The sequence below is a fragment of the Lissotriton helveticus genome, chromosome 7 (assembly GCF_964261635.1).
Source record: "Lissotriton helveticus chromosome 7, aLisHel1.1, whole genome shotgun sequence".
Lineage (NCBI taxonomy): Eukaryota > Metazoa > Chordata > Amphibia > Caudata > Salamandridae > Lissotriton > Lissotriton helveticus.
In genome coordinates, this window is record NC_136068.1 from 489,309,763 (window position 1) to 489,333,413 (window position 23,651).

Consider the following 23,651-nt stretch of genomic DNA (forward strand, 5'->3'; position numbering starts at 1 on the left):
ATATCCTTAGTTGAAGAGACCAGGTGTTCCAAGGGCCTTCGCTCAGAAACCCATGCGTTCACTGGTATGACTACTTGAATTTAACAGGCCTCCATTTAAAATAGCTCTTTGTCGAACATTAGTGTTTTTTTTCCGTAGGTAAAGCTTCTTTTTTGTTCCTAACTCCACCTTTAAAATCCTAGGGTACTTTTCAATATAAAATGTGCTTTTCATGTATTTTTTTCTTAATTTTTTTCTAATAATTTTCTCTTGTGTTTTATTTTGAGATTAAAGTTTAATTTTCTTTTTAGTGTTCCAGTATGCTATATTTATAATGACTTGCATTTTGAGAGTGCAGGTGTCTCAGTACAGGGTGGGCTCATGTCTGTGCACTGGAGTGATGTCATATTTAGGCCACTGAACTAGATCAGACTGAAGTCACCATAGGATCTTGGTGATCGTGTGTGGCGTTGGAGCAAGATGCTGGTACCACAGTGTGACTTAACTCCAGTCACATGATTTCCAGCTATCCAGAAACACCTGGAGCTGAATTGCTGATATGACTCATGCCCCAACTGTGGGTCTAGTATGCAAAACATGCATGCTCCACAGCATAACTGAGTTAGCCGTGCTGGAGAGAGCATGGCAGGAAAAGCCACAGATGAAACCAACAAAAGTTTCTCTGCACGTCCTTAAAGGTATGCTGAGGGTAACTTTGACGTCTTCCTACTGCACATGTCCTCAAGGCAGCACTGAAGGCCCCAGGAATGTGGTTGCAGTCGCAGAAAATAATTTTCGATGTGAAATGAAATGTCTTCAGATGTATTTTTTGTTGTTGTTGTTGTTGTTGTTGTTGTTGTTGTAAGAACCCTCTTTCGTCAGCAGTAGCCACATTTTTGCAAATTGTACAAGAATCAAAGTATGAAAGCAGAAAAGTGATATAATTAATTGCACTGTGACTGACCCGAACTTCATGGCACCCTTTATTTTAGGCCTTTTGTAATGCAATTTGGTGATCCCACTATAAATTGAATTTCCCTGAACTGGAATATGTTGCGGGATTACTTCCTGTATCCTGGGGTGCTCAGGACAGTGATGCATTTCCTTGTGTTTCATCATCGTCAATAAAACTTCATTTGGTTTTTGGCAAACCATAAAAGTCACAGATAAAAACAAGTTACAATGCGTACATTTGAAACCTGGGTTTCGAAAAAAGCAGCTTAGCATACTTAGAATTCATGAGGACACGTCAAGGCCGTCCATTTAAAATTAATTATCATTAATCAAAAACAATAAGATGATACTCATTCGGTTATATTTTAATATGTAAATTTTTGTTAATTGTTTTAGGCGTGACACAGAACCCTGAAAGCAAACAGTTTTTTAACCCCTTCACTGCGGCGGCTATTCCACTGCAGTGCTAAGGGGGCGGGGAGGCCGCGCGGCGGGCGCATGCTGGTGACGGAACCGCACCGTCACCAGCCGCGGTTGCGCTGTGCTCATGACGGAGCGGTTCCGTCCCGGTCCCGCCCGCTCAATGGAACGCTTAGCGCAGGTGCGGAATCCGTGCCGCGCAGGCGTGCCGAGCGTGCCGTGACAGAACCGCTCCGTCATCAGCACAGCGCGACCGCAGCTGATGACGGAGTGGTTCCGTCACCAGCAGGGGAGGGGTTAAAATGTGTAGTGCCTTTACCCAGCGCCAATAGAATTTCAGACACAACATATAGCCTTAGAAACAGACATTTGTTGAAGTGCATAGTGCCTTTTGAATGTGCCAGAAAATAATTAAAGTTCTCCAAGATTGAGAGTGATCGGTTTGGACAGATTAAAAAAATATAACTTGATATAAAATCTTAAAAATTAAAGCAATAATTTTCCAACTAGGCTCCTTCAGCGAATTGCGGCAGGGATAAATCTGTCATTTCACAAGTAAATTCTGTTTGAAGTAGCCGAAGCTGCAATAGAGCCAGCCTGCATATTCTGATATTCAAGACCTTCAAAAGTGGTAAAATGAATACCCTGCGTGGTTTGTCCTATAGCTGACAAAAAAACGGAAAATGCAGCATGTTTTGACATGAGTTACAAATTCAAATTTCAAATCTTTATTTCGATCGTTTGATCATAAAAGATATACAACAATTCATCATCGTTAAAAATTTAAAAGGACTATTAAAACAGAAATTAGAGTGTATCAAAGCAGCATGTTTTCAATGGTCCTCTGCCATCTTTACATGTCGGGTTCTAGCATAGCACATTGCTGTTAAAAATTTAGCCAGGGCAAACACCGTTAACGGTGATAGATCTGTTTTTAAAACTCTAAATGCAGGAAGGTTCTGAATCCCAGGTTTCTCAGTAGTGGAGCCAGCCAATATCGTCTGCTTTTGAGATAGGCTGGGCAGAAGAAGATAACATGAACTTCACTTTCTCTAGTTTTAGCACAAGCAGGACACAACTCATTCGGCAACTGTCCCGCCCACGCTTTGGTGAAGGACTTTAGGGGAAGAGTCCCATACCTGCATTGCAAGAAAAGTTTCCTTGTCAGAGCAGGAGCCATGCCATCCAACACGCTTTCAAAGTTGTATGAGTCTTTAATTATCATGAAGGCATGCGTCAGGGATCCTTCTCGGGCAGTAGCCAGAACTCAGGTGAGCATTTTTTCGTAGTACACTCTGGAGAGTGCTTTCCTTGAGATCCTGGCGCTGGTACTTTCTGGGTGTGACCACAGTTCTGTTAATCCGAGGGTCTCGCATGTTGTCTTTATGTAATTTAGCCAAGGTATCTTGGCGGCGTTAGGTAAGGTTAAAAATTCCTGCAACTCAAATCAATAGGAAGTAAGGTCCTGGCTGCTCCAAATGCGACGCCAAAACGTTAGGGGCTTTAACCCTAGTTCTTCTGTAATGGGCCTCAGAGCCAAATCCAGTCTCAAGGGCATGAGTGGGGTACTTATTGGTAGGGCTGTTAGTTGTCTTATGAATTTATTTTCCGTCATCTGTAGATTGGAAGATGACGTGTGACCCCACATCTCTCCCCCATAGGTAACACCACCCCGAGCCTGCATTTTATAGATTTGGAGTTACAGTCACAGGGACAGGGATCCACTTGGGCATCGTGATATGTTTTACTGGGGAATGACACCAGAAAGTAAGCAATGCCATGTCTAAATCTTACAAGATAAAAAGTTTTAGACTGGCTAAAAGGGTACAGAAGATATGGCTCAAATCTTTATTGGTGACCAACGCTAAATCATTGGCTACATGCTTTTTTACCAGCCTCCACAAATTCTCTAGGCTCCATTAAGATATTTAAAAATTCTCTTTAATTGGGGTGTCGTAACGGAGGTAATAATGCGGGTTTGTAAAACAGTCCTGCCTCCCTACGAGGGCCAACCGTATCCTAACATAGCCAAGCTACGATATTTTATGTACATGGTCACACTTTAAGCAGTCCTGAATTATTGCTCTATAAAGGGCCGGTTCTTCATTTACCCAGATTGAGCGCCATAACATGATTGGGGTAGTTTGTATGCGATCTTGCAGAGGAATTTGCCCTAATTCCTTATAACAAATAATGGAGGGCAGGCTGGGTGGGCAGACATTAATCTTCTGAGGAAGACATTTTCAGTAGTTTGTGACGTTGATAGGTTACAGACACACCCAACCCGTACAGCACCAGGCATTAAAAATGTTAAGGCGGTACTTAATTGGTTTAGACCCAAGCTTCCTACTGAACCTGGATAGGGCTTCAAACGTTTTTACACCAATTCTCATTCCTAACATCCTTTGCCATAATTTCCTTCTCACGACACAGTCAAAGGCCGAAGTAATATCCATGAAGCCGAAATCTAAATTCGTTTTTTTTTGTTGCCATGGTATTTTTGCTTATTTCCAGGTGGAGGTTTAGGCACTGCTCCACAGTGCCCAAACGTCTTCTAAAACCATATTGAATGTCCAAAAGGGCCCCTTTTCAGCTATCAATGTTTCAAGGTGGTCGCGAAAAACCCTGCCCATCAGCTTACATGTACTATCAATCAAGGATATAGGGCGATAACATTTAGGGTTCGACCTATGTCCCTTTTTGAAAAGAGGGACAATGATTACAGTTGACCAGGATTCTGGAGGACCTGTAACTGCGACGCCGCTTAGAATACTTGTTAAAATGGGGAGCCATGAATCAGGTTTGCCAGGAAGAGATCGGCCAGTAAGCCATCGGGACCTGCTGCCTTTTATTTCCTGGTCAAGCCTAGTGTTTTTGTAACTTCCTGGATTGTTGGTGGATCTAGCTTTGTCGCAGGCCCTGTTGCATAATTGTCACAGTCTATGAGGCCAGTAGAGACCTCACCACTATAAATTGTGAACAAATTGGCAACCCAGTCATTAAAGGAAATGGTAACGTCAGTAGTTTTATTATGGCTATCCTGGAAGAATGGGGCATTGATGGTCTTCCAGAAGAGACTACAGCTTTTAGTAACACTGGCTTCATACATCCTCTTCCAAGCCTCCTTCCTTATGGCCTTCCTCGGTTCCGCTAAGGTCTTTTTGTACTGGTATCTACAAGCTCTTAACATTTCTAGGTCCCTGGGCTTTGTTATCAGGGCCTCCATAAGCTTAGTATGTGTCCTTGAGCTGTCACTATTAAACCATTTGAACCGCTTGCTGGCACTGTGCCTTCTATTATTTAAAAAAAAAATGTTGTTTACTGTTGTAGTGATATCAGTGAAATATTCTAACATGCTTTTTGGATTTAGATCACGTTTGAGGCATGTCAGGAATTGTGGGCTATTTGTGTCCAGTAATTTTTCCAAAAACATCTTGGCATTCAAGGACGCCCATTTGCACGTGAGATCCTTGTTTCTGTCATGGGTTAAGTGAGGCACTATTGAAGTCACTTTCCTGATATGTGTTTCAAACTGAATTAATAAAGGAAAGTGATCACTAAAAAGTTTTTTTAAAGTTGAGAAATCTAGTGACTTAGGTTTATAATAGTCAGAAAGTACAATGAAGTCAATAAGACTACCCCTACTACTATTGGTGTGTGAAATCTCCTCCACACCTGCCCAGTAATCGGGTCTAACGTTAAAAAAAGGGAGAATTTTAATAGTATAGAGTTAAAAACATTACCGTAGGGGGTATGTTCAAAATTACATTGAGCCTTAGGGGATTCTTCCATGTAAGTACATGCAGATTCTTGTTACAAAGTGTAGGGTCTACAATTAAAATCCCCACCCCATAATATTACATGATCAGTATTCAGCTCCATAATATGTTTGCTTAAAGCTGTTTCAAGATAGCCCGATATTTCATTGTTAGCAGAAATACAATTATTATGGTAAAAATTTACAATAATAAGTGTGACATTTGATTCATATGTGACATTAAACAATTGAAAGTACGGGGAGTCCAAGTTGGATGAGCAAATTTTGTTGTCCAAGGTTGTTGTTTTTAACGTAAGCAAGCCGCCACGATCATGACCTCCACGTGATTGGACAGCTGGTGTGTCAATGGATACAAAACTATCTATGTATATCTTGTCACATGCCCAGGTCTCTTGGAGACAAATAATATTGTATCTGTTTCCTTGTGTTTGTCAAGTGCAGTCTTTAGAGTTGTTTGTACACTGAATTCCTTCAGGTACCTTTGTTTTAGCCTGGAGAAGTTATAGAAAATATCCCTATTGAAACATTAAACCACTGGACCAGAAATTAACCCATAGATTCCTACCATTTTCCTTGAGGCAAGGCAGGTACCACTGATATGTTTTTTAACTTACTGGTAAGAAAGCCACAAGAGGGAATTTTATGTAAGTTTGAACTGCTGCTTCCCACTTTCCATGCTTTTTCTATGCTGTGTTACAGAAGACTATATAAACCTATGATTAAAAAAAGAAAGCAAAAGTAGGTGTTTGCCTATCCTGAGCATTAGGAAAACTGCTTTGGGACAGACCATCTAAGAAATTCCCAACTTCGACAAGTCACTTTACTTACATGGTTACTTTTCAAGATTCTTCTTTCTGTTACGGTAATTCAGCATTTTCGGAGACACAACTACTTGGTCAATGTCCAAGCACTTACCTGTCAGTTTACAGATGAAATGCTGACAAAGGGATGTATGACATTACAACGCATGCTTTTACATCGCATGCCTTTACAACGCTGTTTTTACAACGCATGCCTTTACAACGCATAGTGCTTTGGGGCGCTGGATAGTGAATAGTTTAATTTACTATTCCAACTCCAGTCTCCGTGGATAGTAGGGAAGGTGTTGGATAGTAAATTAAACCTATTCCCTATCCTAGAGCGCCCCCCAGCGCAATGCGTTGTAATGGTTTGCGTTGTAAAAGTTGCGTCGTAAAGGCACTGCGTGGTAAAAGTTGCGTTGTAAAGGATGTTTCCCCTGACAGTCATCCTTGCACCAAGGTTCTGCCAAGACCTGTTGAGGTTACACAGCTCATCTGCTCGCACCACAGGTTGAGTGTGGCTTAGCCAGATAGCACGTCCACCCGGTTCCTATCTCTTTCCTCCCATTTTAAACCGTCTCTAAAGTGTTTAAAATGTTATTTTACTTTGGAGACATGAAAGATCTGGATTATCCTGGCATGTTTTCCCCAGTGGACTCTGCTTGCTAGTATCATTCATTTGGCTTACACTAGTGTCAATGCTGTCTATCTAGGATTTTTAAATGGGGGCAGAATGCTTTAGATTGAAGCCAGAATGTTGGTAAGAGTCCTTGCACGCAGTGCATGCAAATGTGCTACTTTCCTGATAGGGAAAATCTAATACAAATTAGATTTTGGTGTGAGGGTTCTCCTCTCTAGTGTGGTTTAATAGTTTATTTCTTAGTTTGTCTCCATGTGTTACTTCTGATGCCTTTCTGCTTGTCAGGCTAAGGACGTCCGACAGCGGTTGCAAAACCTCAACGAGAAAGTTCGGGAGCTGGAAGTCATGCAGAATACAATCCTGGGGACTCCTCTGCCAGAAGAGAGTATGTATCTGCCTTTCTTAAAACAGGAAAGACGTTGACCTTCATGACCATTGGCTATATCTTGTTGTGCTTACTTTACCATTGTTGTCACTTAAAGTGCCTGTTCACTGTAAATGCAGTAGTGGTCGAACAGAAGGTCCAATAAATTCGGTAATCTATTAAACATTTGCAGGTAGATTACACTTTATACACCGGTTGCATGTTTTACGCCACCTTCTGTCCTCTGATGATACAGCTCTTTTTAGAAGCACTTTTATCATCTGACTTCAGCCCTAGCCTGCTTGCCTGGTTTGTGAAGCACTCAGTACTGCTCATCTGAATCTAAGGTACTTTTTCAGCTGTATTTTCTAGTTCTCTGTTAAAATGACTGTCTTTCAAGGCACTAATTTCCCACAGTTAGTGCACAATTTCAGCATTGTTGTTCTTTTAATTAGGTACATAATTTAGATTTCTTTTGTGACATGTTTATTATTATTTGTTTTGTTAATGACACTTAAAACTCATCTGGGTGTGGCATCTCAGTGTTTTCTTACGTTTCTTGTTGCTTTTCATGAACTGTTCAGTCTTCATCTCGTTGCTACCTCTAATTTGTTCTGTTTCACTTGCTGCCTCCCAGAAATGTTTTACTTGTAGATTTCGTTTACCATCTATGTTTGGTTTTTTCAAAGTCTTTTTATTGAAAACTGTCTTCACATTCCATGTCATAATGTGGTTAAATAACTTGAATAGTTTTGCCTTGGTGTCTCACAAACCATCTTTCTATAATTTCCAGACATAAAGACTCAGCTCTTTTAAGGGCAATCAAATCAGTACCAACATTTTACCCTCTCCCAATTACTCCCCAGAAACCTTCCCACAGGTTCAGTTAGCCCTGTCCCCTGTATGCCCTCCAGGCCACCCCACACTTTTTCCCATTTCATAGGACAGCCTCTCGCTGTGTACACCGCCTGTTCCGCCCTCTGGCACTTATATAGATCTGCCTCCCAATCAGTGGCTATTTGCGTGGCTGTGCCCCCCCCCCATGCCCTCGCTATGTTTCGTTTTGCCACTGTGGGTGCCAGTCTGAACCAGCCTTCTTGATACCTGGGCCAATCCTGCTCCCCTTTTAACCCCAGGAGTAACCATTTGGGTTCAAGGGAGACCTCCACCTCTACCACCCTCGCCATTATTGATGTGACCTGAGTCCAATAGCATCGAACCAGCTGGTAGTCCCAAAGTGTGAAAAAAGGCCTTCGCTATATCTTGAGGGGGCTGCAGAGCCTCTGTTCAGTCGTCATCTTCTAGAATCCCCAGGTGTCTTTCACACGCTATCCTTAAGGAACCCAGTAAATCAGGATTTTTATTGATTAGTTTCGTGTATATCAATAACACCCCCTTGTGCGTCAGAGCCTAAGTCAGCACTCGGTCTTCATATGGCAAAAAGGCAGGCAATTGCTCACCTTCCGGTAGGTGCTGAAAAGTGCGTTCCCCCAACTATTTATGCCCGAAACATTCAGATTCTGCCAGGTCGTACTCTCCCTGCAGGTCAGCAAGCGTTATGGAAGTGTGGTTCCTCCAGACATCACCCAAGTGCTCTACACCAGTGAGCTCCTATTTTCGAAATCCTTGCAAACCCCCTACCTCTGACAGGGGTGCGCTGCATCATAGTGGATTCGGAGCAGTTAGTTTCCCTTTCCAGCCTAGAAACCTTGTGGCATTTTTATATACATCTATTACAACCTGTGTGTTGTGACCAGCGACTGCTCTCAGCCTTCCCGTACAGAAGTCTTTCATACCCTCCCCGGCCCATGTACGCTCTGTCCACCCTATATGTTGGGTCAAGATGATCTACGACACCCAGTCATTACCTACAAGCAGTTGTGAAGTCCAGTAGTATTTCATAATATCTGGGACTGCCATTCCCCCGTCATATACCCCTCGCTTCAATTCGGCTAAGGCTATTTCTCGGTGATCCCCTTTCCACAACAGTCTATGGACTTCTTGGTCGATTCCCCTGAATACTGCTGGCAGAATCTTGTAGGTCTTATTTTTAATATATAAAGCAGCCTCAGGAGAGTCATCATCTTGTAGAGGGCCACTCTACCCACCAACGTCCGTGGCAGGGATCCCCAGTGCGTCACATCCCCTTTGTCTTTCTAACTGCGGCTCACTATTCCGTCTAAGGAACTCTTGTGGGTCTTGCATGACATGGATCCCTGGATATCGAAACCCCCTAGCTCAACGCAGCTAGACAAACGCGTGAGAGATGGGGGCGGGCAGAGGAGCAGGGTCTATCCTGATTACAGGATATACTACTGACTCAGTCTAGTTAATCGTGTATCCAGAGTACTCATCAAAAATACGGTACACCTACATGACCCTAACTATGGAACTCTGAGAGCGTGCAATGTATAGCAATGCATTGTCCGCGTAAAGGGAGATTCTGATCAACTCTGCCAATGGTTCAAGCGCCAGGGCAAACATGGGGGACAGTGGGCATCCCTGCTGAATGCTCCTTCCGAGCTCAAGGCTATGCGAGGTCATACCGTTCTCCCTGACTCTGGCCATGGGGGCGTGGTAAAGTCATTTGACCCACGCCCTTCATTTAGGACCAAAGCCAAAGCCTCTCAACTGCAAACATGTAGTCGGATGGCATCCCGCATCCAATGCCATCGATCTGGTCTGTTTTTCCCGGCACAATTCAGTGAAATGGAGCAACCCATAGAGACGCCTCAAGTTAAGCCGGGTGCTCCTACTGGGAATACATCCTGATTGGTCAGGATGAACTATCAAGGGCAGAACCTACTGCAATCTGGTTGCTAAAGATTTGGCCAATACTTTTGCTTCCACATTAAGCAAAGAAATCGGTCTGTATGACCCACAGTCAACTGGGGGCTTCCCTTCTTTAGGTATGGCCACCAGGCCTCTCAAAATCATTCAAATGTTACTAGACCTGTCATTTTTGCCTGTTTATCAGGACACGGATGAAGGGGAGGACTGGGAGGGGTCTGAGGACCCTCTGGCACAGCAGTGCCAGTTAAGTCAGGACTGGGCAGATGAGCTAGGGGAGGCCAGTGGTCTAGACACTTCGCCTGACACTGGTTTTCTCTCCTCCTTCCGTGGCTTCAGAGGGGGGAGCGACTTATGCTGTGGTGCTGCGCAAGGCGGCCACAGCCTTAGGCCTTGAGCTTCCTGCAGCGGCCATGAGCACTTACCTCCTCACTGAGGTGCTTCAACCGCCAGTAAGCTCTTCAGAGCCTTTGCTGCAGTTTAATGAGGCCCTCACTGACGTTCTGATGGGCACTTGGTCCAAGCCCACCACAGTCCCACCTGTGTATCGGAAGGTGGCCTGGAACCACCGCTCCGCTCCAGCCGACCCCTGCTTTCTGTCCACCCACCCCACCCCTGAGATTCTGGTTACCCAGGCCTCCAAGTCCCAAACCGCATTCTCTTCCGCACCCCCGGACCGGGAATCCAAAAGGCTGGAACAGTTTGGCAAGAAACTGTTTTCCTCTGTCAGTCTAGGGTTGCGGTCCATCAATACCGCATGCTTTTTGGGCCGTTACACCCACTCTCTGTGGGATACGGTGGCAGACTTGCTGCCCCAGTGTCCAGAGGAAGCCAAGACACGGCTCGGCCAGGCGCTTGCTGAGGGGCGGGATGCAGCACGGTACTCCATTCGGTGTGGACTTGACACCACGGACTCGCTGGGCAGAGCGATTGCAACGACGGTGGCGATTCGTTGTCACGCCTGGCTGAGGTCCACCAACTTTTCAGGGGATGTCAAGAGCACTCATCGAAATGCCTTTTGATGGCCGTCGCCTCTTTGGCGACAAGGCAGATAGCGAGCTGAAGAGCTTTAAGGGCTCCAGGGCTACGGCCAAGTCCTTGGGCCTGTCGGCCCAGCGCCAGCAAACTTCTGCTTTTCGCTCCTTTCGTGGCCACGGAAGGGGCCCCCCCGCACGTTTGTCCAGCCACAGGCTGCAGAACCAACCTCAACGCGGTCACGGGCGTGCATTCCGCCATGGCGGAGCAGGGGGCCAGAGAGCCGGTCAGTCCACATTCTCTCCCGCAGCATCTGCCTCACAGGACAGGTGGGTGCTGCAAATCGTCCGAAGGGGCTAATCCCTCCCCTTCGAGGCGACCCCTCCAGCCATGCCACGGCAGTACCACCACATATCGGGGGATCATTTGCAACTTCTGCAGGAGGAAGGTACAGCCCTCTTGGCCAAGGGGGCCATTGAGTGCGTTCCTGATCCAGAAGTAGGGCGGGGTTGTTACTACTTTCTCGTTCCCAAGAAGGGCAAAGGATGCCTGCGCCCAATCTTGGCCTCAGGAGCATCAACGGCTTCCTCCGGAAGGAGAAGTTCAAGATGCTGAGGTTAGCTCAGGTTCTGGCTGCCCTAGACCCTGGAGACTGGATGGTAGTGTTGGACTTGCAGGACGCTTATTTCCATATTCCCGTCCTGCCGGCCCATCGGCGTTACCTGCGGTTCACGGCAGGCCACGACCACTTTCAGTTCACTGTGCTCCCCTTCGGCCTCACCAGTGCCCCTTGGGTGTTCACGAAAGGGATGGCAGGGGTCGCAGCTCACCTGCGCAGATCAGGGGTTCCAATCTTCCCCTATCTCGACGACTAGTTGTTGAAGGCAGGCTCGCCCCAAACAGTCGTCTCCCACCTCCAGACTACGTCCGACATCCTGCATTCGCTGGGGTTCTCCATTAACGTGCTGGTCGCACCAGAGTCCCTTCCAGAAGTTTATCCTCCCGAGCAGCGGGTTCAGGATATTCAAGCTCTGATTCTGATCTTTCAGCCTTTATCCCGAGTTTCGGTCAGGTTGACCCTACGGCTTCTGGGACTGATGGCCTCCTGCATCCTGCTGGTACATCATGCCAGGTGGCGGATGCGGGCTCTGCAGTGGGACCTGAAGTTCCAGTGGGCACAGTATCAAGGAAACCTGTCCAACCACGTCCTGATCTCGGAGGGCACTGCGAGACAGTTGAAGTGGTGGCTCACGGACCACGATTGGGTCAGCGGCAGATCCCTCTCCCTTCCCCAACCAGAGCACACAGTGGTGACTGATGCATCCCTCCTGGGATGGGGTGGCCATATGGGAGAGGCGGAGATCAGAGGCCTCTGGTCTCCGGCGGAGTCTCTGCTCCACATCAATCTTCTGGAGCTGCGGGCGATCCGGCTTGCACTGAAAGCATTCCTTTCCTCTGTCCGGGGGAGTGTGATACAGGTGTTCACAGACAACACCACCGCTATGTGGTATTGCTACAAACAGGGCGGGTGGGGTCGTGGACCCTATGTCAAAAGGCTCTGTGCCTCTGGACATTGCTGGAACATCAGGGCATCACCCTGGTGGTTCAACACCTGGCAGGTTCCCTGAACCCCAGGGCGGACGAACTCAGCCGTCGGTGCATGATGGATCACGAATGGCGTCTGAACTCGGACGTGGCGCAAGGTCTCTTTCAGCAGTGGGGAGAGCCTTGGTTCGATCTATTCGCCACCGAAGAGAACACGCAATGTCATCAGTTCTGCGCATTGGAATTTCCAAGACGGCACTCGCTGGGCGATGCTTTTCGACGTGAGTGGAGTTGCGGTCTGTTTTATGCCTTTCCGCCTATACCACTTCTGCCCAGAGTACTAAAGAAGATCAGGCGCGACCGGGCCCAAGTCATCCTTGTGGCTCCGGATTGGGCATGAAGATACTGGTATCTTGAGCTAGTCAGTATGTCAATCGATCCCTCGATTCGACTGCCTCTTCAGGTGGACCTTCTGTCGCAGCAACTGGGAACGGTCCTCCACCCGAACCTGTCCAGCCTCCACCTACATGCATGGAGATTGAGCGGCGACAGTTGATGCCATTTGACTTGCCTCCTGAAGTCTGTGATGTCATTCTGGCAGCCAGGTGTCCCTCCACAAAAACGGTATACGCCTGCAGGTGGAACAAATTTGTGGCATGGTGCACAGCAAAGGCTGTGGATCCCCTCTCAGCCCCTCTTTCAGAGTTTCTCCTCTTTCTTCTTTCCCTGGGCCAGCAGGGCTCTGCTCTGGGCACTATCAAGGGATATCTTTCGGCTGTTTCAGCCTTCTTGAGGCTTCCTGATCAGCCTTCTCTTTTCAAGTCCCCTGTGAGAAGTTAGCCTGGCATATGATGTCCACTAGTTCTGGTGGGCACCTTGCACCAGTCTAATCAACCCTTATTGATGGTGGTTGTAAAATCAACCTTATAGAAAGCTATCCTAGTGGTAGCATGAACCAGCAGTCTTCAGGCTAAGACTTCAGTAGACGAGTTAAGCAAGTTGTTTTACCAATTATAATCCCTTGAATACCGAATGAAAGGACATCACACAAGGTATATATCAAATATTTATGTATTTATTCTAAACACAGCCCCTCTGCACTCTTTATGAGGTCAGAGGTAAAAATACAATACAAGTCACACAGTTAATATACGATAAGTTGCACAGTATATGTTATGCCTAAGGCTCCCGGTTTTCTGTTTAAACGGATTTTTACATATAAATACAGACGGAAAAATGTTTTCCTTCCGGCTGTATTTATAAAATTAAAGCGGAAAAATATGACCAAATCAGATTCCGAGAATTGTTCGGCAATCCGTGCTCCAGCCCTGAGCCCAGGGTTAGCTGACATGCCCCTCTTCCTGACTGCCGGGTATGCCTGCCCACATTAACACCTGCTGGGCCATTAATCTCTGGCAGGGGCCTAGTTAACACTTGAATGGTCTTTTAAAGACCTTTGAAGTACTCGGTGCGGCTGAGATAAGCTCATGTTTGAGTGTCCCTGGAAGCTGTCTCAGCCCGGGCTGACCCACAAAGGGGGCTTGGGGGGGGGGGGAGGGGGTTCTGAAGCCCTTTGAGCACAATGGGCGTTGCGCCAGTCTCTAGCACTTCACCCAAAAGAGAGGCAGCTCGGTGTGTGCGCACTGCAAGAACGAGTGATTCACACCTGATCTTGCACACACAGTGTTGTTGCCGTGTATTTTATTTAGAGTGCTCAAATATGCCCCCCACGGACAGGTGCACCTTTTGCAGCCACTAACCCAAAAATTAGGTGCCCAGGTCTGTGCCCAGCAGCCTTGAAGAGGAACGCCTATTTCACCAGGGCATTCATTTACACACCTGAAGGCAAAGCCTGTGCGCCCTACGATCGTGGCTGGTGGCTCCAGGGTCAATCTGCTGCTACCCACCAAGTAACTCCTCGGGCAGCTGCCTCGTAGTGCCTTACAGCAGCATTGCTCTGGAAGTGCAGTGCTGACAGGCACGCGTGTTTGCTCCCAGCATTGCACACTTTCACTGATGCCAGTAGTGAGCAGTGGTGCATACAATTACGTGTTCTCTCCTAATTCACAGTTTGCCTCTAAAGTTACCTAAATGTGCCCTCTTGGGTTCATGGGTGCAGAGGTCGAAGCTGCTGATATTAGGGCCCCCTTTGCTTGGCCCAAGGGGCCCTTGAACTAGTGACAGCCCCCTCGCTTTGTGAATGTTCAGCCTTTGTTTTCTGAATGCAGACAACCAACGGTGTCAAATGTGAAGGCGATGAATTGAAAGTGCCTTTCAGCACATCTAATCCGGGCCAAAATGGGAACACATGTTGTGTGAGTGCTCCGTGCCCCAGAGGGCAGGTGCTTACGCTCGTGTGCAAGTAGCAAAGAAATTGAGGCGAAACTGCAGTCATGTCATGTCTTCTGCAGACCACCGTAGTTGGCAGAGGCGCAACTAGAGCCAGATTTCAGGGGGCGGGGGCTAATTTCAGGTCACTGAAAGTGCACAGGTGCACTTGTCTAAATTTTAAATGTGCTTACATTTAATAATCATGGCTAATGACAGTGTTTTCAATATTGTAACACAGCAGCAGCTCACTAATTCTGCAAGTAATTTCGGTGGCAAAGTTTTCAGCTGACTGTATTGTGTTTACTTAATTTGGCACCTATATACATATACCTAAACCTATAATAACCGTGTGCAGTCTATTTAAATAAATGTGGAAAAATACTAGCTGAAACACCTGTTTTTGGTTGCGACAAAAATGAATACAGATAAAATGACAAAAAAATAAATATGGATAAATACAGACGGAAATGCTAAAAAATTAAATACCATAAAACCGGGAGCCCTAGTTATGCCCTAGGGGCCTCACTAACCATATACTAAGGAAGTGGTATAAGAACCACAAGAGAATTAGAAAGCAGGCCTAGGGCCTGTGGAGTCGCTGGGGCTACACTAATCGACCAAAGGTTAGGAAGTAGGAGGCCCACGGGAGACGCGTGCAGTGTCTAAACACAGGCTCGGGTTACCATTGACTTTCTATGGAGATCGTAAAAGTTACAAATATACAATTTAAGGACACTTCCGGATGGACTAGGATGGAATCCTTTTAAACTAGGACACTTCCAGAGTCCAGACCCACGGGAGCACTGGAGTACTCGTGTTACCTCACCCAGGGAATCCGGGTGCATAGGTGTCTTTTCGTGTCTGGTTTCGTCATCGTTTTCTATAGAGGGCCTCAAAGAAGTGCTGCAGGGGACCAGGGGAAAAGGGTCCGGGTGGAACCAAGGATGGATCGAAGATCTGAAGAACCTGAAAGCAGAAGGGACAGAGTCTGGGTCACTAGCCAGTGACCAGGAAGGAACCAGGTGATGTCTGGTGGTTTCAGGTGAATTAGTCAACGAGGTCCAGGAGGCATCGACGATGGCCAGGCGCTGTATTCGAGCTGTCCCACGAAGGATCTAGTTGACTGAGGTGTCTTTATCCGGATTATCCGGATTGGACCCAACAAGCCTTGGCAACCGCAACCCACGCAAGATGTCGAGATTGGCTCTGTTGCAGACCAGCAAGGTCTTTGGCGCTTCTCCTTTTCAGGGAAGCTGGAGCAAGCCTGAAGCAACCAGGAAAGCAAGTTTAAATTCAAAGAAGGGTCTTCAAGGGGCTCACTCGCCAACAGACTAGGACCCGGGAAGACGCGTTGAGCTCAAATGCAAAAGCTGGGCCCACGGAACACTCTCGGAGTGTGGGGGCCTGGGCTTCGGTGCAAATGGTGCTCGGGGCTGGGGCTTCTCGTACCCCAATGCACAACTTACTGAGGCTTCAGGAAAGGAGTGCAGGTAGCAAAATGCAGGATGTCCAGGAGTTCCCGTCCCACGTCTCTCGTGTCCGCCACGGGTCTCAGCTTTGCTGTGGATGTGGGTCGGGGTCAGAGGTCTGGAAGTCCAGTTCCTGTGTCGCAGATTCTTCGGGATCAGACGGGAGCCTTGAAAATGCAGACCGGCGAAGTTGCTGTTGGTGCCTGTTTGAACAGGGTGGTCACTCCTTGACCACAAGGGAGATATCTTCCGTCTTCCAGTCAGAATGGAACGTCGAAGGTCCAGGATATGTCTTTCAAAGATTCGTCCAGGGTAATCTAAAGTCCTAGGGACACAGCTCCTATACTTATACTAAGGATGGGGGCTGGACTACCTGGCTAGGTCCCTCCTTTGGGTGGACCTGAGAAGGGGGTGGTTACACCCCTTTCCCTTTGTCCAGTTTCGCGCCAGAGCTGGGGCTGTGTGCCCCAGCAACTGGTTTGAACCAGGCAATGCATTGAGCACCTTGTGTGCCCCAGGCAGTGTCTGTAAAGCATTCACTGAATGCAGCCCTCCCTGCCCCAATACACAAAACTCTGTCTGGGGAGGTGCCAGCACCTCCCTGGACAGGAAACCTATTGTCCAGGCCTCCCTTGCCATAGATTCGTCCAGCAGCAGGAGGTCAGATTCGTGTCTGTGGCAGCAGCATCCATTTTGTGATGCTGAGGCTCTGTTGAACTTTAACCGGGTAAAGCAGTAACTACATGTCTTCTCCCTCTAGAAGGGTGGAATGCTACCGCCGCCACCAGAACTGGCGGGGAGGAGGGGTAGTATTCCAAAGTGTTTGACACCTTACACAACATGTTTTGATAAAGCCAAACCAAAGTTGGCATTAACCGCGAGGATTATAATGCACGTAAGAGTATACGGTATGGCTATATCATAGAACAGCTATAAGGAGATGGTTCCGAAAGCTGCAGAGGGGCTCAGCTCATGCTAGGGCACCCTCTCACATAAACCCAAGCACTCTTCCTCCAGGATTGTCGAGGCCTACCATAGGAGTGACTTATAGGTGTATATGTGTCTATATGTAAAGGTAGATATAGGGTTACTATATCTAAGTAAGGGGTGATTACACCACCTTACCCAGGCTGTGTGAACAGACCTGTGGTCAGTTTGGATGGCAGACCAGGGGTGGTACAATACATGCTGCATCCCCTGGTAGGCCTAAGGTGCACCTATGCCCTGGGTACCTATGGTATACAGGGGCTCATACAGGGGCTCACAAGGGTGACCCAGTAACCAACCTGATATGTACCTAAAGTACATGGTATCAATTTAGAGAGAGAACAGCTGGGCTGTAGGTCTGATTAGCAGGCCCAGAGCCACACTAAAGTCGAAAAAACAGAGAATCACAGCAAAAAGTGGGGGTGACCATAGGAAGCAGACCCTATTCTCCAACATCCCCTGTTGTAAATAGATTCTTGAAAGGCATTACTCACATGTTTCCTCCGGTTCCCTTTTGTAATGTCTCAGTGGGACTTGAATCTGGTGTTAACCTATCTAATGTGTGCTCCCTTTGAATCGATCCATAATTGTCCTTTACGTCTTCCGACTCTAAAGACTGCTTTCCTGATTGCCATCACCTCTGCCAGTGAATGAGCTCCAGGCTCTTTCTTGTAAGCCTCCTTTCCTCTCTGTCCATCCGGACAAAGTTGTTCTGAGGACTCGTCCTTTTTTTCTGCCCAAGGTGGTTACTGCCTTTCACATCGGTCAGACCAATTCCTTGCCCACCTTCTTTCCGCCTCCGCATCCCTCGAAAGAGGAAGAGCGGCTCGACCGTCTAGACCCAAAACGTGCCTTCTCTTTTTACTTGAACTGCACACAACAGTTCCGGGTGGACGACCAACTCTTTGTCGGCTACGTGGGCGCTAAGAAGGGACAGGCGGTGCACAAGCGGACCATCTCTCGTGGGTTGTTTTGTGCAACAAGATCTGTTATTCCTTGGCTAATAAGGATCCTCCTGTGCGGGTGCGCGCCCATTCCACTCGGGCCACGGCGGCTACTACTGCCTTGGGACGGGGAGTCTCTTTGCAGGACCTTTGTCAGGCAGCTACGTGGGCCTCGCTGCACACGTTTGCCAAGCATTACTGCCTGAACAGTCAAGTCCAGAGAGACTGCTTCTTTGGGCGTTCTGTTCTCCATGACTTTCTGGTGAGATTTTGGTTCGCAGACCCACCACCGGGGTTGGTATTACTGGGGTATCTATTCTAAGGTAAGGAATCTAACACAAATGTTTCTTTCAGATGCACAAGTTACTTACCTTCGGTAACGATATCTCTGTAAGAAACATTAGTTAGTGTTAGATTCCTTACCTCCCACCCATCCTCCCCGTTCTGTGAACCGATATCTAGGGTTAAGGACTTTCCCTGTTAGGGCCCTAGTTTCATGGCACCAGTGTCGGTTTCTTGCATGGCTCTGGGTTCCTGGCGTGGAAAGCTATGTACAGAACTGACGTCAGCGCGCGAGGGCGGCGTCTAAGTACTCCAGCGACATCATTTGGGCGATCACGACGCCGACGACGGACGCGGAGCCGCAGATGACTCCTACCGATGCGCAGGGGTACTGCTGATGAAAACTTTCAGGATCTAGTCTGACGCCTGGGGGTAATACTATGGTAAGGAATCTAACACTAACTAATGTTTCTTACAGATATATCGTTAGCGAAGGTAAGTAACTTGTGCGTCGGTCTTGGAAGTTCACAAGGGCATAGAGAGCCTTGTGATAAGATGCAAAGGTGTCTCTTATTGCCACGTTAGTTTTATCTTCTCATCTCTCACCTCAATTTCTCATGACCTTTCTCTCCCTGGTTTCTAGCCATGCAAGCAGAGACGTTGCTGCGTTTCCAGGGCATGTTTACAGGATAGAGCTCTGTTAGGGCCCTCAGATGTTGTTGACAGAGCAACAATTAATGTCTCTCTATTTCGCACCTTTTTTCCGGCGCCAGCCTATCAATCTCTAATATCTCTCTTGCTCTGTATATATCTGCTTTGAATCCTTTTTCTTATCCCCTAATATTGCCTGGGCACCCTTTCGTATCACAGTCTTAAAAGCCTCCCATATGGTCATTGCCGAGTTCACCGACCCCTGATTTTCTTTTAAGTACAGGTCAGTACGCATCTATGTATCTTGTCTTTGGTCTCCTTATCTTTTAGATGCCAGGCCTCCAACCTAGGTCGCATCTGATAATCCACCGATGGGCCCGATAGCTGGACCTCCACCAGGGAGTGGTCCGATATGCCTCTTGCCAATTGTGTTGCTGCCGTAAATCGTGGCAGCTGGCATCGGAAGGTCAATAGATAGTCTATTCTGGAAAAACTGCCACGCGGTGCTGAGAAATACATGTATTGGTGATTGTTAGGGTTAGGCTCCCTCCAGAGATCACCAACCTCAATGCTGACGCATCCCCGTCCGCACCGCCAGTTCTATCCATATTCATCTGAAAGACCGCGGTTAGGTCCCCACCCATCAGCAGAATTCCCAGGGGAAGCTCCAACAACATGTCCCCCAGATCGGGAAGAGTCGTTCCCAAGAGTCGAGGTGGGTCATAGACTGAACATATTTTTAGATCAGTCCCTTTCCACGGCCCATTGAGGGCTACGTACCGATCATGATCATCTCTTCATACTCTGCTGGAGATGAGCAGTAGAGATTTCTTGATCAGGATTCCCACTCCGCATGAGTCTGATGTATATCCTACATGAGCCTTCAGGAAATGCCCCATTCTATCTAAAGCTTTATAGTGATGACCCAGAAGGTGTGTCTCTTGCAGAAGCACTACATCTGGCCGTGGCATCTCAAATATTGCAAGACTAATGTACTTTTGATGCCTCTCCCCAGCCAATTAACAATCCAGGACAAGTGCCCCCCTCCTCAATACCTAGGGGAGAATCCATGTGCCAGAAGCCTCCCTCCTCCCATCACCACAAACACAACAAAACACAGTTCTGTGAAGTCTTGGTAAACGTTAATCTAAACCATGAAACTCATAACTCCCCCTGCCACCCTTTTACCCTGCTGTGTGGACATTGAACTAACCCCTTCCCCTAACTCGCAGAGTGCCTGTAGCTCCAAACATAGCATCTAGTAACGGGGTGTGCCATGGCCGCCCGGTCAATGGCCTGTTGGATAAATATGGTTATTACAATTGAAACATCCCTTAAAACCCAATATGAAATCGGCATATCCCTGCTCAAGTCAAATCCAGCCCCTCCGGCACCTCTATGTATGCTATCCACCATGTCTCCAAGCCTCCCCTCCCCAAGTTCCCTTATGCTGCCAATATTACCATGCAACCAATCATCACCCCTAAGTTCTCCCTTCCCGGGTGCTCACGTGCCCCTCAAGGGGAATATGGATCTCGAAGGCTGTCTGGAGGGGCTGCCCTTCTCTCACTGCTGCCCTTGAACCTGTCTTTTATTTTCTGTCGACAGCAGCCCCTTACCCGACCAGTCTTTAGCCCTCCACCCAGTCCCACACATCCTCCGGAGTAGCAAAGTGCAGTGTCTTTCCGTCTGTGATCACTTTCAGCTTGGAGGGGTAGACCATCATATATTTCAGTTCCTTGGCATGCAGGGCCTTTTTTTACTTCATCAAAGCTTCTTCGTTAAGTCTGCACTTGTAAGGTAAAGTCTGGGAAGAAACGGATCATCGCATTGTCCACGTGTAGGTCCCCATGCGCACGCGCAGCCTGTAGTATTGTATCCAGATCTCTGAAGTTCAATTTACGGGCAATTATGGTGTGCGGAGGAGCCCCTGTTTTCGGTGGCAGGCCCAGTGCCCTCTGAGCTCCCTCCACAGAGAGAAAGGTTCATAGATGTTTCTGGTTTAGTTTGTTAAGAATCAAGTCTTTGAGGAACAGGTTCATGCTTGGGCTCTCAGAGCCCTCCAGAACCTCGACCACTCGAATGTTGTTTCATCTCGTTCTCCCTTCCTGGTCCTCCAGCCTGGCAGATATGATTGTGCTCTGTTTTGTTAGGTTCTGTACTTGTTCCTCGAGATGCTTAGTTGTGGAGAGCAATCGTTTATGTGCGTTTCCCCCACTTTTTGTGAGATATTATTAAAGCCACCTCAGAGTAAGTTGACATCCACCATTACTGCATCCAGTTTGGGTTCAATCGGGGCTATGGAGCCCTTTAGCTCCAATATGACAGCCATTTTTATTCACAGGAAGGCTCTCCATCTTTTGTTGATCCCCACTCGAAGCAGCAATCTCCACCCCGTGGGCCAGTGACCCGGCAGCTGGCATCTTCACTGTTTATTGGGCTAGGTTATTCTGTTGCGAGGGCCTATGGTAGCGGCCCTTCACCATTGCAGAGACGTCCACCGCTCCCGTCACTTTCTTTCCTCCAATATCCACAAGGGCCAGATAAACCAGTATCTTCCAGACTCTGCCTCGTCCACGGGGCCCACCAATTCAGGCACCAGCCTTTTCGCATGCTCTGGGCCGGGTCTGCCAAGCAACTCTCGGGGATCCTCTGGAGTCTACCCATTTGGGGACTCCCACACTACATCTGAATTCCCCTTTTCTACCATCTGCTCTCGAGCAGGAGCACTCAGCACGAGCCATCAGGCCAGTATCACCAGGGCGTTGGGGAATCTCCAAGCGATGATACCAGGATCAGCCCCTCCCAGACCCCCCCTCTCGTGTGAGCCGGCGTCAGCCCCTCTGTGTGGGTCGAATTGCAGGGCCGCTGCTCACTTCCCAACCACTCATTAGGCAGATCCCTGAGCTCCTTTGAAATTTGTCCCAGGGCCCGTGGCGCCCACCACAGTCGCATGTAAGGGTGGAAGAACTCACATCACCGATCTCACTATTGGGCCTGCTGCAACTGCCCTTGGTTGTGCAGACCTCCCCGGGGACCCATGATGCTCTCCTGGCCCCCTGCTGAGGGCTGACACACTCACCACCGCAGACCCTCCAGCTTGCTCCAAAAATCTTCCCAGGTCCCTTACCGCAATCACAGATAAGGGGGCTAGGCTCATCTCAGCTGTTCCACAGCCAGGCCTGCCGAAACGTTCCTCCTTCGTGCTGACCTCCCCAGGGTCTCACAACGTCTGCTTACCTCCGCCCGAGGGCCATTGCACTCACCGACATAAATTTTACAATTTGCACCCACGGCCGACACTCTGTCCTCGGCCCTTACTGAACCCAGTCGTAGCCCTTGCATCAGGAACCAGTATGCAGGTCCGGAACGGGCAGTGATGAGGGGGCCGGGTTCGCACCAGTGTCTCCGCCACAGGGCCTCCGGCGGCCACTCTCTTCACTCTCAGGATCCGCGGCAATCACTAGACCCTGCACCAAGGGCCAGCGCCTCTGCCGCTGCAAGGTCTCTGGCTCATTTGCCGCAGTCCATGCACAATTTTCGGTGCACGTTGAGCCCACCACTTACACCCATGCTAGGTCTTGTTGCTCAGGGCAGGGGTAGGATCACTTTATTCAGAGTCCCCCAATGCAGCAGGGCTTCAGACTCCATCTTTATTGAGCTGCACGGCCCGTACACTTTTCCCCTACCCGGTTACGGGAACCCCCTGTCGACCCCGCTACCTGCACCAGTGTTGCAAGGGGCGGAGGGTTAGGTGGTAGTGTATCGCCACACTGTACTTACTGGTCCGATTTAAGAGGATTTAATGACGGATGATGGGGCATTTGCCCCGGGCTGTACGCAGCTCGCCTAAAAGGCAGCCATCTTCCTCAGCTGCAAGCTACACCCCAGGAACCATCTGTTTTTAATCATGTTTTTCATGTGAGTGCTGGCTCGGGTTAAATGTATTTACAATTGAATGGAAAATTCCGGCTGCCTATTGTACTGTCTGCAAATCTTTTCTGCTCAGCTTTATATTTGTTTTATATTGCTTCCCTGTTTTGCCTCTGAATTGCTTTAATCTTCTGGTTGATACAAATAAATTGTTATATATGTCTTCTCAGTAATATTTGGGTACTACTGTAAAGTGCTTCTATTTATAACTGATTGCAAATGGCAACATGTTCTACCCCCATCTCTAAGCTTTCAGTTTGTTTGTGTGTGTTTTTCTTTTCAATTCTGGACCTGGGAGTACTTGTGAATTGCTTTTCCTTATTCGGTTGCGGTTTCTGTATGTTCGTACCATAGTACCACCTCCAGTCAAGTTGGTTCAGTATCTTGGTGCCTCTTATACACACTACATATGGTTTTTTATTTTTTATTTTTGACTGTTTTACTCTGTATCGTGTTTCGTACCAAAGTGCCTATTCAGCTTTAGTGACCACCCAGTGATCATGTTTCTAGCACAGTTACAGGAAACAAATGATATTAAAATGAGTTCTCATCTGTTCCTCCAACCCCACTACTGATAATCTATACTTCTTTTTCCACCAACTATACCAACCTCGCTTGTGTGATCTTCACTTTATCCGTCTCTCCAATGTTCCTAATAACGTCTTCCATTCACATGTTTTTCTCATTCTTCCTTCACCCCTTCTTCTCAATTTTCACCACTCTTCCCTTTGTATTCTAATCTCCTTTAGTTTCTTGTTTCCCGCTCCAAACTTTATCCTCTCCCCATTTTTCTCACCTCAGACTCCTTT

The 23,651-nt window shown here is 47.7% G+C and overlaps 1 protein-coding gene across 2 annotated transcripts in view; it reads left to right on the plus strand.

The window, feature by feature from the left end:
- Positions 1-23,651, plus strand: part of STX4 (syntaxin 4) — a 340,354-nt gene that overhangs the window by 90,953 nt on the left and 225,750 nt on the right. For both annotated transcript variants that reach the window (XR_013598605.1, XM_078652481.1), the window contains exon 3: positions 6,857-6,956. Coding sequence is in view for 1 of the 2 variants with exons in the window: in XM_078652481.1 (XP_078508607.1) it covers positions 6,857-6,956 (100 nt within the window). In the remaining variant the exon portion in view is untranslated. The remainder of the gene's footprint in view (positions 1-6,856; positions 6,957-23,651) is intronic.